Below are 14,150 nucleotides of genomic sequence, written 5' to 3' on the forward strand. Positions count from 1 at the left end.
TGCTCCGCCATTTATTGATCTACAATATTTACAATGTCAGCTACATAGTACAGAACATTTTTAAGTTTTATTGACAGTGCTGTAAAACAGAAAGAAGCGGGATAAAAAGGAGAAGCTTTGTGGATTTTTTGAGTAAAAAGATTGATTACACAGCAAGCTAGCATTGAATGCTTAGCTATGGGAGCAAAGTTTCTGCATGTTCCCCTCAGTAAAAAGTACTCTGGAGAACTAGGTTAATCTCATAAATGCTCCGATATGTTCTTTAAAGTTATAAAACAATGGTCTATTAATTACCATTCATAAAGTTTATTATGGGACACCTCAGAGGTTTCTTGAGCCTTTCATGTTTGCATAGAAATGCACAAGAAACGTGTACAAACACAGGATGACGTTTTCATCGTTGTAAGGTTGTTGTGGTTTTGGTTTTTTTTAAAGTAATAACTAGTTTTTCCCTACAGAACTCCAAAATACATCAGCGAACCACACCTACCTGTGCATCTGCTAGCTGGACAGCAGGAAACCCCTGGTTACCCTCTTCTACACCTGCAATGTCATCCTGACTGGTGCTGTGCTGTGAGTGTGTGCCATCCAGGGTGTTCTGGTCACTAGACAAAACTGTGTTGAAGTCTGAAGCAGAGGGTATAGTAGGAAGATTGGGTGCCACACCTGAAAAATAAATACCTATGGAACACTAACACCACAGCAAATTTTAACACCACCAACTCTGTTAGTTCAGCAAGATTATATAGAAAGGAACACATGCCATACATGAAGTCAGAGCCCTAGTCAGGTCTATAACCTCACAAAAGTGGCATTCAGGATAAAGAAACAGTCTGATATTGCTGAAACAGGTAACAGAGATAGTCCAACTCATATTTGGAAAGCACAAAAATATCTCCTCCTTCCTTCACAAGGCTTTTTGTCTGTATTGCATTCTATAGGGCACTTAGCTCCTCTTTAAACTGAAATAATAGGCAGCTATATTGAACTATATACTGAGTAGCCTATACCATCAACAAAAAGAAAGATTATCCACAGTTGCAGATACTTGATTTTAACTTTCTACGTGCTATAAGCTTCTGGGTTTTGGTAGTCCCAATGCAAGATCCACTAATTAGATCGCTATAGATTAGTCTCTAGCCAAATACGCTCTTCATGAAAATGACTATGGACAGCCACTTCCCTGCAGTTGGTCTATTCACGAACAATCAGACTTGCAGCACAAGGGCAGAGCGATGCTGAATCGCCTGCATCTTGAGAATGGACTGGACTCAACCTCCATGACACAGAGTTGCTCTGCCAATATAAATTAATCCTGATTCTTCAAAACTCAAGTACTTATCAGAGAGCCACAACTACACACCTCCACAGAAAAATGTTTTGGATAGATCTGTGTCCGAGTTAAAATCACTAAGTCTTAGTTTCAGGAAAGTGAGTTTGTGAACAAACTGTCATGGTTTCAGTAGGAAAAACCACAGCTTTTTCTGGAGATAAAAAAAACCAAAAACCAAAAAACAAAAGCTATACTTCTACCCTATGATTCTTTCTGCAGGGAAACACATTCCAGTTTACAGGAACCACACCAGTTAAGCAATATGTACAGCACAAAGATGTTTCGTAGCATCAGACTATTTGTTCAATATTAAAAACAAATTAAAGCTTATTATTGTCTAAGATTAATATATTACAGTTGAAAGACTGTTACTAGAAAAAACATTCTAATTTAGCGTTAGTGAAAAAGAAAATTAAGATACACACATTTGAGGATTATGAATGATGAAAGGCTTACAAGAATAATAAATAAGCTGCAATAAGTTGTAACACATGTTTCTTTCATACACTTAACACTTTCAGTAATGTGTATTTTCATTTCTCCATTCCCTTACACCAGTGGATAACTTCCCATTGCTGAAGAAGAATGTTACTCTAAAAATAGATGTTTATGTTTAGTCTCAAAATTGAACTGAGAAAGAGCAAGAATTCCAATGTACAAAATCTTTATTACAAAAACAGCATATGCAAGTTAGATTAAAAACAACTAAAAAAATCCAAGGAGCTCTGCAACTGAGGATGATTTTATGGCTTAGCTTTTGGCAGCTACACATGGTTTCAGAAGCTACATTTACAGTGCCAAATGTAAGAAAAAGCTATTGCTTTGGAAGCAGGGTGAGGGAAATGGAAACAGTTTTGCTTAAATCACATTTGTTCATTTTCCAGTTTGCTGAGAAGTCCCACAAGTAGTATTGATGCCTGTTGAACTTGCGTCACTTGCTCAATTACTTTCAGAAAGAACATGGTAAACCCAGGAACAGCCAACCCAGAATCATCTCTTAAATTCAGCTGTAATTAGCAATACCTGTTGGAAGACTATTGTGTCCAGATTTGGTGGCCGGACTTTCTTGTACTACACTTCCTCTGTTGCCCACGGCATTTGACATCCAGTTATAGAAACTCACAGAAGATGGTTCAGAGAGCAAAGGATGTTCAGATAACATGTCTGTGGCCACAGTATTTCCTATACAGATAAATCAGAAGCTTTAGCATTTGTTTTATCAAACACAGCAAAAACCAGGAATGCAGCATAATTTTACTGACGATACCTATTTACTATAAAAGTAAGCCTAATCCTCAAGGTTTATTCCACTAAATTATGTGCCAAGCAGCACTACAGGTTCTACCGCAGAATAACACTAACGGATGTTGCACTATAAGTGTCTTTGCATTTGTTCATCTCTACCATTAATTAGAGAAAAAGAGTCATTAAGAAACCAAAATACCTTTTCTTCTGAATGGTATTTCATGCCCTTACAGCAAAGGAGAGAGGTTTTAGAGAAAACACAGTATCAAACTTCTTTGTTTTTCTTTATATAAATTATAACAATGCACTCTGAACAATAATATTGGACAAAAATTTCAATGTATGTATTTCAAACTTCTATAAAACACATTTGTTCAAAAGACCATTATTAAAAATCTGCAAATTATTATACACAAACTAAATTACTGGAACATTAGTTTTAGTCCACTTTTTGAGCTACTTACAAGGTCAAGAAAAAAATGACAAATACAGAATGATTGCTTCCTTATTCATTCAAAAAGACTCACTTAAGTAACTATGTATTATACTCAAAAAGTAGTAAGGCTAAGTAAAAGGAAAGTATTTTATTTATTTTGTTAGTTGTCATTTCTTTTCCCAATGTGATGTACTCACTGTTTGCTTCCAGGAAATATGGTGCAGCAGTGTCTAGGAACTGCTGTTAAACTATGGGGTTTTGTTTTTGTTTCCGTTGGTTTGGTGTTGTTTGTTTTTGTTTTGGTTTTTTTTTTTTTTGGGGGGGGGGTGGAATCTTAAACAGAAATGATAACTCATAGTTGAAATACAGCACCTTTTCTGAATCATTAAAATAAAATCAATCCTCCCTTCCCCTCCCTTTAGCTTACTTACGCTACATCTTACCTGTTCTTGTTAAAGAACTACTTTTAACTGCAGTTGTACTTCTTTGAGGAGTCCCTTCCAAAAGATTATGCAGACTAGGAAAACTCCCAGTAAGATAGCTAAGCAGACTCTCTTTTCTTGGACTTTCTTTGACTGCCATTCCAGAACGGCCAACATGCACTGGTGAATCCGTAGCTGTATCTCCACTAGTGTAACTTAAGGAATGATACGGATGTATACCCTTGTGGAGAAAACAAAGAAACTAATGAAGTACTGTGCAAACTGCAAAAAAGTAGAAATATTTGCTCTGAATATGAGATCAGAACAAAATAACTACAAAATTCTCATTCCTGCAAACTTTTGGACAAGTAGCACTTTATTTGGGGCATGTTCTACGCCATACAGGCATTGTGCATAAAGTTGCTATTGAATTCTCAAGTATTAAAATAATTTTATGTGTAAAAACAGTTTAAAAAGCCAAAGAAGTTACAAATGGAACTGCAGATGTGTAGAATTCACCTAAAGCAAGTTTGCAGAAGGAACAGTGTATGCCACTGAATATAAGGCTCATTTTTATTTGGTCTTCATCTGAAGACCCAATCCCTTCCATCCTTAATATAACGGTAAGTACAGCCTCTGGACAAGGTGAAGAACAGAAGCTGGGGGCTTCTGGCACCAAGAGGAAGGCTCCTGGTCCACCTAAAGCCTAGTGAAGAGAAGGCCTCCTATTAATGTATGTAAATACCTGAAGGGAGGATGCAAAGGCAACGGAGCCCTTCTCAGTGGTGCCCAGCGACAGGACAAGAGGCGATGGGCACAAACTGAAACACAGGAATTTCCTCCTGAACATCAGGAAACACTTCTTTATTTTGAAGGTGACTGAACACTGTCACAGGTTATGGACTCTCCATCCTTGGAGATATTCAAAAGCCATCTGGACGTAACCCTGGGCAACTGGCTCTAAGTGGCCCTGCTCGAGCAGGGGGGTTGGAGAAGATGACCTACAGAGGTGCCTTTTAATCTCAATCATTCTGTGAAAAACCACAGCTGAAAAGGAATCGGTACAAGCCACCAAGCTGCCTGACGTACGTACAGAAGACAAAAAATTACTTTAAAAAAAACAAAAACAAAAACCAACCCCCAAACCCCAAAAACAGTCACAGACTCTTTCTGTAAAGACAGTAGAGATAAAAACAGATTTTTGCAGTTTTCTGAATGTCGTTTAACCAGCTTGTGGAATAAAAAAACCACACTAATTTTACTACAAGTTATAGAAGAGCTTTGTCCATCTTAGATTTTGTATAATGATAGTTAAACCCTCATTTCTGCTTCCATAAAAGATGAAAAGCCATAAAAGTTAATGCACATCCTTAAATTATGCACATATATATATAGTTTTTAAGCGTGCCTCTGAAGTTAATTGGCAAGAAAACCAATAAAGAACAGATGTAGAATATAGGCCAACTAATCGAGCATCACTTTTAAAAGGCAAGGAGCATACCTTCCAAGTGTTACAGTTATAGTTACTTTTTAGACAAGTATTTATTGATTTGCAGCCTACAGAATTGCTTCTAAACAGGCCAGCTACAAATCATTTCCCCCTCATGCACGGTGCTAGAAACTTACCTTTATTTTCAGAACAGAATCACTGTGAGTGTGAGTCTTGGATAATTTCCTCATGATCTCAGCACCAGTTACAGGCCCAGAAGAGCCACCAGCAGGTGGAGGGCGATTAGCTGTTCCTTCTAGGAGCATTGTGTGCTCACTGACGGTAGCTGGAACCAAGCAAACAATTTTGCTCATTTGTGTATATATAGATATATGGGGAACCAAGATTATCTATTATTAGGTACATTTATTCACAAGAAGTCACGAGCTTCCAAATACTGACATGCAACTACACACAGCTGTCTAGGGAATTTTAAGACAAATAAGAAAACCTCAAACACGAGCCTACTGGATTTTGTTTAATAATCCAAGTACAAATCTTTGTCCTTCTCATGTCATACAACTGTTGCTCTGCGCTACAGATCCAAAAGAAAGTTGCCAAATTTCACTTCCTTTTGCTGACTCTGGCATGGCTGTTCATTTTTTTAATTAAGATGCTTACATTGGCATAAATTCCATCTATAAGTAAATGTATACAAGGCAGCAAAATTGCCGCTTCCAAAATTCTTGGTGAAAAATAGAATAATGTACACAGAGGGGAAAAAAAATTAAAATACTTCACTGGTTCTTATCATCTGTTGCTGCTCAACCAAAGGAGATATTTTAGAGGAGGGAGCAAAAATTTCCATCATACTGTATGATTACATACAAGTTTCACACACAAACATCTTTGGGTTTCCTCTCTTTACGCTGATAACTGTTGCCTGGCTTTTATCTAAAAGCAGATTCTCCTCCTGATTTTTTTAAATTATTTTCCCCTCAATGTTCCGTAATTGTTACTTGAGAAAACATAAACATTGTATTCCTGAGAACAGTAGCACTGTGTGTAGATGCTACAAACACAAAATAACTAAGTCAAGGGAAGACAGCAAAAAAGAGTGCTGCAACAACATGTATTTATTTATGGCCTTCATTTCTGTGGTTCTTACTTAAGTCAGCTCTGTACCAAGTACAAAGCTAAATCAGTAACTTATGTGAACTTGACAATGTGTGAGCTGGCAACAGAAGTCTAACAGATACAAAGCAGTAAAAATGAGGGGGGGGGGAATACAAAAATATGTCTTCACAAAGAACAAATAAGAAGGTAGGTTTGAAGCTGTTCCTGGGAGAGTTCATAGAGTTGCATGTTACAATTCTTAACTAAGGTCAGAAGCTACACAACAAAATCCTAATTCCAAGCTAGGAAATAATTAAGTTGATATATTTTGTGCAGTAAATAAGAAAACGAAGCATGTGAAGAAAGAGACGTCTCCCAGTTTGTTTTTCCCCAAACAAGTAATAATTATTTTAATACTATAATTATAATTGGCAGCAGCAGCTTCAAAATGAAGATGAATCTAGAAAAAGAAGCCTGATGACTCTAAAGACAATGACTATAATGTATTCAAGCATTAAAACTAAAGAAGATACAAATGCTCCGAGAGGAGCTACTTGTCCCCGTGAATTTTTATGGAGACAGAAAAACACAAAAATACCTGCATCAAATTCAAACTCTGCTCCATCAGCACTTGTGTCACTCTGAAGACCTCCTCCGTTGTCTAATCCAAGTCCATCCTCATGCTCATGGCAGGCATTTGTCTGCAATTTCACTGGCTGAGTCGGTCTGTGTAAGCTGACTCCTTTAAAGGCTGGGGTCACCACAATGAACTTCATCCATTGCCTTGCTAAGGCAACTAGACCTTTCTTTAAGGTCACTAAGGCAGGAAGGCCATCACTCTTAAAAAAAAAAAAAATTAAAATGCTATGATGTGCATTTTTAAGTAAACTGGGGGAAAAAAAAGTCAGAACTCCCTTAAATCTTTACGCTTAAGAGACTTATGACTGAAACATGCTGGCACCACACAACATCCACTCAGATATAAGAAGCCATAGTGAACAGATAAAAATTACAGCTTCATTGAACACAGCGAAAACATTCAACTACATGACCTGAGGATCTAGCCCAAGGGGCCAAAAATAAACAACAGGAAACAGGTTTATTAAATATGAAACTAAAAGTACGTAAGTAATTATAAGGCTGTGAACTATGGACTAAAATTCACAATAGCACTAGATTGACTGTAGAAACAGAACAGAGATTAAAAGGTGAGGGGCTTTCCATTGTTGGCGAGCAGTATTTTAAAAACATAAATTTGAGGTAAAAAATAAGAATTGTTTTGATTATATCACTGAATTGTGCTAAAGAAAAAAATGCTTCTTATTTTGACCACAAATCAAACAGTGCTATTTCTGCCACAAATTGTGCTATTTCTGATCACTGGGCTCTCAGCTGAGTATGTTGAAAAACACAGCATTTAAATCTGACAGCTGTGGAATTGGATTATGAAAATGACACAAAATCAGGAAAAACACTCCTCCTTATGCCTGATATGTTTGTTCAAACAATTATTTACCACTACAATCCAGAGATTTACATTCTTAAGCCACCAAGAAAAAGATTAGATTCTTAAGCCTTAGATTTTCTACAATTCTAGCTCTTTTCTTAAACTGTCTGCATTATCCAAGTATTTCTAAAAGACATTAAAACTAGTTCTGAGAAGACAGTTTGGAATAAGCTAATCAGTGCATGCACTTGCCTTAATAATTGAGATTTATTCAATTGTAAAACTACAGATGCAAATTTTTACTACTTTGCTGTTATCTTTAAGAAAAACTATATCTGAGAAGATGGCCATTAACGATTTTAAAGACATGCCTTCCTGGTTTATGATTTCTCATGTATTTACTATAAAATAACTTGATAAAAATTATGCATATACACAGACCACAACAAAACCAGCAGACCTGAAAGAAAATTAAATGAGAGAAGCCACATCTACTTATTAATTTAAGGATATATATGAATTTAGGTTATATTTTCTTGTTTGCTAACTTTCCTTAAACTGTTACCTAATTTAAGACATTAGAACTGGTACAATTGAAACTAACGCACTGAGTTATTTCCATTTTTACAGGGTAACTCACCATGGTGGCATCCTCAATAATGGAGTAATTTGCTTGGTGAAGGTAATGGTGCAATATATTACACAGTAGACAAGAAGGATTTTCTTGCAAGAAGCGAGCCACTTTCGTAAGCCTGTTGTACTTGCTTCTCAGAGGAAAGTGCATACTTTTATTCTAGATTAAAATGTAACAATTTTTCACATATGAACATACTTGCAAACAGAACATGCACACAAACCACAAGATTTTACCTATGATATCACAAACTTGTAGCCCCATTTTGAACTTCTGCAACAAAGACTTGCCACATGGATACCTGCCTTATTGTAAATAGTGTATGTGAAAAATCATACTTGATGCTTATTTATTTATATGAAGCTATAAAACAGAAGGCTGGATTCAAATCGCAGACTTTGTAAAGTGACTTCTGGACCAATAGTCATATATGCGCAGCTAGCTGAGATTTTCAAAGAAACTGTTTATTTCCAGTTAAAGAAAAACCGGGCACTTTTCTAATTTGGTTTAATGCTAGAAAAAGGGTAGGAAAAGAAATACGAAGGGAGGCAGCAATAAGAGACTGCTGCTAAGGATGATTTTTGAGTACACCAGAAAACTAGCCTGACACTAAGGTTGTCAATCTTAAAATGCAAGACGGGACCTCAACAACGGGTATCACCTCAAAATCTTCCCACTAGATGGTGCTAAGTAAATGAACAGCAGAAAACCACCTACCCACAAGAAAGCGCCTTAGCAACTCACAGGAACAGCCAATTTGTCATAAAAGCTCTACCAATCCTAGCTTGCAACAAAAAAATTGTCTATTTTGTCTTTCTTGGTAGAACGTTTCACCTTTGCTATGCTTTCCTCCCCTCCTCTAACAAGCAGGTCCAATAAACACAATGATGCAACACACTGCAGGAGCACAGAAATTCACATTTTCTCCCAAAAGATACCCTGTATATTTCATAATTCAACACACTTTCATATTTCATAAAATATACCAGTCGCTACAGCCCTATTTCTTACTCTTCCCTTTCAAGAGGCAGAATCTCCAGTTGTTTTACATGGAGATGCACTCCTGTAAGAAGCACAAGACTTCCTCACTAGTAACAGCTGAATTTTTTCCACTGAAATTCAGATTGCCTATAAAAAGCACAAATAGTGAGTTCTTGTGACCAATTATGGAATTAAAGGCTTGTAAGAGATGCTGTAAGTTTGTCAGGAAATATCCAGAATCCCAAACAAATATATATTACCTATTACACATTACACTGCTCTCTGTATTCTGATATGCCTATTGATTTCATAAGGGTCACTTACCTCTAAAGCTTCGGTCATAATGCAACCCATAACAGCACAGATTCGCAGAGTTCCTTCAGTTTCTAGTTTATTTAATGACGATTTCACTTGATCAATGGGAACAAGCCAAGCACCAACTGCAGGTGTTGCAGTACTCAGCAGGTTCAGCTGCCTATTGAGAAAAATAAAAAGCATTAGGTATTCACATTCAGCAGCAGCAATTAGGAAGATTTTCTAATGGCCTTATGAATGACATTCAAATAGGTGGAATATGACAGAACAATGTTGCAAAGTAACAAACACAGACTTACCGCCCAGAAAATGAAAATTGGCAAAAAGTACCTCAGGCAGGTTTTGTTTTACTCGTTCCCACACTCATGATTCCATCTACTCTTGCTACCACTATTCCCTCCTTTTCCTATTTGTATTCCCTACTGAAATCATACAGTCTGAAATTCTTATCACTGACTGAATCCCACATTAACTGTCACACAACACGTCACAAAGGACTTCTGCTGAAGGACTGAGGCAAGAATATTAGGAAAAGCACAAAGCGTATTTTCTAATTCACAGCTCTATACTGAGCTTAAACTACTGACAGACAGGAATATTTGACTTGTTCTACAAACACAATATGAAAAACTATCTTAGAAAGATTTATCTTGAACTTTACAGTGCAATGGCAGTAAGATCAAGGGTTAAGCATCAGGCTGAATACCAAAAGCACTGAATGGTTCTCTTCTCTAGCATTTCTCCTACTCAGAAAAAATACCCTCCCCTGCCTTTCTCCTTCATACATTTCAGTCTCACTGCAAGGTTTGTTTTGGTTTTTTTAATGTTTCTTCTTTTAATCATCCCTAACTAAAAATTTGCTAGCAACACTTCCATATAAATAACAACAATAAAAAATTGAAGCAAGCGTTACTGTGATATATACAAAATTCAAAATTTTCATTTCCAGAGAAGCTTCAAAAATTAATGAAATTACATTCAGAATCTACCAAATACAAGTGCAATTTAAGAAAGCAAAACTATCATTTTCTTTTTTTTAAATCAGGTAAAGTTATACCTTGAAAATACATGGGCTGGAGAGCGCACATTGGTAGGGGCTGCAAAACTAAACCAAATTTCTTTGATTGTTAACTTCATGCTGCAGGAGTCAGGGGGAGGAGGCATCAAGGGTATATCTTTTTTTAGATCATCAGATTCAACGCCTTCATCCTTAAAAAAGGAAACACAAAGTCAAAAGTGAAATTGTTTTACAAAGTGATTACACTGAAAGGCACTACATACCATACGGTGCACTGCTCATAAAAAACAGTTTCACATGCATTTAGGTAAAGAAAAATAAACTAATGCTGTCCACCAACTCTCCCAAGAGACCTTGCAGAGAGCTGAAAGTTCAGTGTACAAGCAGACAGCATGAATGCAGTTGGCACAACAACTGTTAAATTGTCAATTTTTTTATTACGAATGTTAATAACTTTAAAAAAAACCCCACCCAACCAAAGACCAGTCATTTCTACATAGTATATACATACCTGCTCATCTGAAACTGAATTTCCATTAATATCTGAAGAGGGACTTATTCTATCACAAGGAAGGTTATCGTCAGACACATCAGTATTATAACCACTACCGGTTGGAGAATCTGAAGAGTTATTTGATGCAAGCAATCCACCTCTTTCTGTATCTCTTGATTTACCCATGACTCCAAACGTATTATACAATACTGCTCCAGATTGTCTTCCTCCTATAAAAGCACATATGCCAAGACTGTAAATGTTTCCCATGCATAGATATCTACAAGTTATGTCCCATAGAAAAGATCTGCACTTGAGGAGAAATACATACGATTTTGGTTAAATGAGATGCATTACCATTTTACAGAACGATTTATCACTACAATTTTTATACAATTTAACAGCTAGCTGTAGAGCTCCTGATAGTTTGTTCCAAGTAGATGAAGAGTACTCACATAAAGATGTTTTTGTTAAACACTATTCCCTGAAAATAATAACTTCGATGACAGAAAATACATATATATACTGGGTTGTTTTTTTTCTTTTTAAAGCTACCTTTCCCCTCCCAAAGCAAAACTCTGGCCCTATGTGCAGAAACTTACTGTGCGTATGATTGCAAGGTCAGGATTTAAGTGATCAGTGAAATTGTCAATTTCTACCTTAAGTTCAGAAACTGCTGAAACCAGTTTATATGGAATTATTTCATACACTACTATAAGTGGTATTGATTACTAAAAGTTCCTTTATTGTATAATTTATGTGATATAATTTATTTAGAACAGACTTGTACTATTTAGTATTACCTATATTCAGCAATTTCTAATCAAATAATTGCTAAACTAGAAGACCTAACAACAGAATTGTTAGCAGTTTCATAAAGCAAAATAATATAAAGCCCATATAAGCTTTACCTTTTATAGTTAAATTTTCAATTCCACACTCGAACATTATCCAACCCCACTTCTCTTGACTAGGACCAATTCGAGTTACATCTGGAACAGCTTGTTGATCTGTTTCATCCACAAAAGCAAACTCATCCAACTCTTCCAAAGTAAAAAGAACTTTTGATTTCCCAAAAGGAATAGCTGTTATTGCACAAGTTCCAATATCTGTGAAAAAAAAAAAAAACATATTTACCACTTTATTACAAAATGAAAAAACCTTTACATCTTCAAAAAGCTCTCTGAAGTTCACAGTGTTTTGGGAGTGGTCTCCCTTTAGTATTCCTCAAACAGGTGGGTGGGAGAGGAAGAAAAAAAAAAATTGAAGCATAAGCAAGAAAAAAAGCAGCACAGAAAGAGGAAGAAAAACCTTGCTCCTGGTATGTTATTATAGGCAGGGTACTTTTTAAGTTCAGAAAAAACAAGGACCGAGCAACACGAAGTTAAAGCTTCGAGGCATTCCCAATCCGAACACATCTGCCACCTTTGTCTTTTTGTAGTCATGGTTCCAAAGACATCTATACAAACAAGCTTTTCAGATTTTTCTCTGAAATTGGCAACTGGGCTGAAACTACTTTACCAAAAAAATCCATTCCTTATAAATACCTAAGGTATAATAACAACAAATGGCAGTGACACTGACAGTGCTCTTGGATAGTATGTTTCAGTTGAAATGCATTTGATATTAACTATAGCATACTTGAAGGATTATTTAGAAATAAAGTTCTCATTTTAATTCAAAGACTGCTTCTTGGCTGGAAGCACGTCTATGTCTGTGTTGGGAGGATGTAAAGCACTAAGTCTCACTGATTCCTAAGAAAATACAGACTCAAGCAGTTTTTAATTTATTACGGTCTTTGCTGTCTAAGATCCAGGAGGGTACTATGCCACCTTGATTTCTTTGATGTTAGGATGTAGCTTACATACAAATCCTTTCTTCTAGTGGCATTTCTGAAGGAACATTTTAAATAATTTTATACCTGTTACCTATTAACTCATACACAGAGCTAAATGTCAAATATCTGAGGAAAAGAACTACACTGAGTCAACTTACATCCCTTCCAATCCTCACTCTCTGCCTCCAACTTCTAACCACAATCCCTTTTGAAGTATATGTGAAATGCTAAGATCCCTAGAAAGACATTTCTCGAACCTTTTAAATAGAAGATTGAGTTTTCTTGGTTAGAATTCAAAAATTACTTGGCCTTCTTGAATGTCTGCAGCATACCTAACACAGGACACTACTGCTAAGATTCTACCCATAACTAAGTAAAAATGGAGTTAACCATTTTAACGTTCTCTTATTGCTTTTGTTCTCCTCCCATTTCATGTACTCACTCATCTTTGTACAGTGGTGGTTTTGGTTTTTTTGTTTATTGTGTGGGTTTTAATCACACTTGCTTCACAGAGCACTTCCTCATGTCCTAAAGATTCCTATTCTTTATGGGACAGAGAAAAACAAGGCACTAACTGGTATAGATTCCATCAAAATTGAATCAGTTTTAACAAAAACTGCCTCTACTGTTGTCATTTTTTCCCAGATCAGGGGTTATAGCAACTAAATTTTATTCATAGCCTCTTGAAGGAATTTCTTTAACACAAACAAGAAGGAAGACAATCGGGTAGATCTCATTTTCAGTTTTATAGTCACTATAGTTAAAAATCTACAGCTTGTCATGCTGAAATTGCCAGTACAACTTGCACATTATACCTCCCTTGAAATTGTTAGAAAGCAGTAAGAAAGCAAGTAAGCATAATTCATTCCCTGCACCAGATGACAAAAAATGATAGCTGAAAAGAGATCAACTGGGAGGAAGGGAGCCCAGGCTGTAAATTTTACCAGTGTATGTCAACATTTACAATGCAACTCATCTGCCACACAAACTGCTTAGAAGTTTGTCTTGATAGTTTTCACTCTGCCTACATTTAAATCTAGCACTTTAGTAGAATAACAGAAAATAATTCAGAGTAACTATCCTAAACTTCTTTTTAGAGTATCTGCAAAATCTCCATGTTATCTATGTAGATAAAAAAAAGACCACAACCAAAATACAAGTTCAAGGCCAACTATAACCAATTAGTTTTATGAAAACTGACATTTCCACAATTAAAAAAAAAAGGCTTACCTGTTGTATCAAGGCCTCTAAGTTGTCCATGAACACGATGGATGTTCAATTTAGCAGCAATTTCTTTTCCTTTTTCTGCTCCAGCATTGGATCTCAGTGAGCCAGAAGACTGGGGCTGCATTTTACTGGTTTGGATGTAACGATCAAATGTGACAGAATTCCTCCCAGTTTCTGCATTGTTTGACGTTTCCTCAACTATACCCCTTTGAATATA

General features: G+C 36.2%; 1 protein-coding gene across 9 annotated transcripts in view; it reads right to left on the bottom strand.

Annotated features, from left to right (window-relative positions):
• BLTP1 (bridge-like lipid transfer protein family member 1) overlaps window positions 1–14,150 on the bottom strand; it is a 126,128-nt gene that overhangs the window by 52,677 nt on the left and 59,301 nt on the right. For 8 of the 9 annotated variants that reach the window (XM_069798079.1, XM_069798485.1, XM_069798329.1 and 5 more), the window contains exons 34-44: window positions 13,937–14,139; window positions 11,781–11,978; window positions 10,888–11,099; window positions 10,416–10,567; window positions 9,368–9,518; window positions 8,069–8,221; window positions 6,580–6,820; window positions 5,063–5,211; window positions 3,458–3,677; window positions 2,357–2,515; window positions 491–666 (exon numbers count right to left, since the gene is read on the bottom strand). In XM_069798079.1, coding sequence (XP_069654180.1) covers window positions 491–666; window positions 2,357–2,515; window positions 3,458–3,677; window positions 5,063–5,211; window positions 6,580–6,820; window positions 8,069–8,221; window positions 9,368–9,518; window positions 10,416–10,567; window positions 10,888–11,099; window positions 11,781–11,978; window positions 13,937–14,139 — 2,014 coding nt within the window. The remainder of the gene's footprint in view (window positions 1–490; window positions 667–2,356; window positions 2,516–3,457; window positions 3,678–5,062; window positions 5,212–6,579; window positions 6,821–8,068; window positions 8,222–9,367; window positions 9,519–10,415; window positions 10,568–10,887; window positions 11,100–11,780; window positions 11,979–13,936; window positions 14,140–14,150) is intronic. The other variant, XM_069797988.1, reaches the window with a different exon arrangement.

This window comes from Haliaeetus albicilla, chromosome 1 (assembly GCF_947461875.1).
Source record: "Haliaeetus albicilla chromosome 1, bHalAlb1.1, whole genome shotgun sequence".
Taxonomy (NCBI): Eukaryota; Metazoa; Chordata; class Aves; order Accipitriformes; family Accipitridae; genus Haliaeetus; species Haliaeetus albicilla.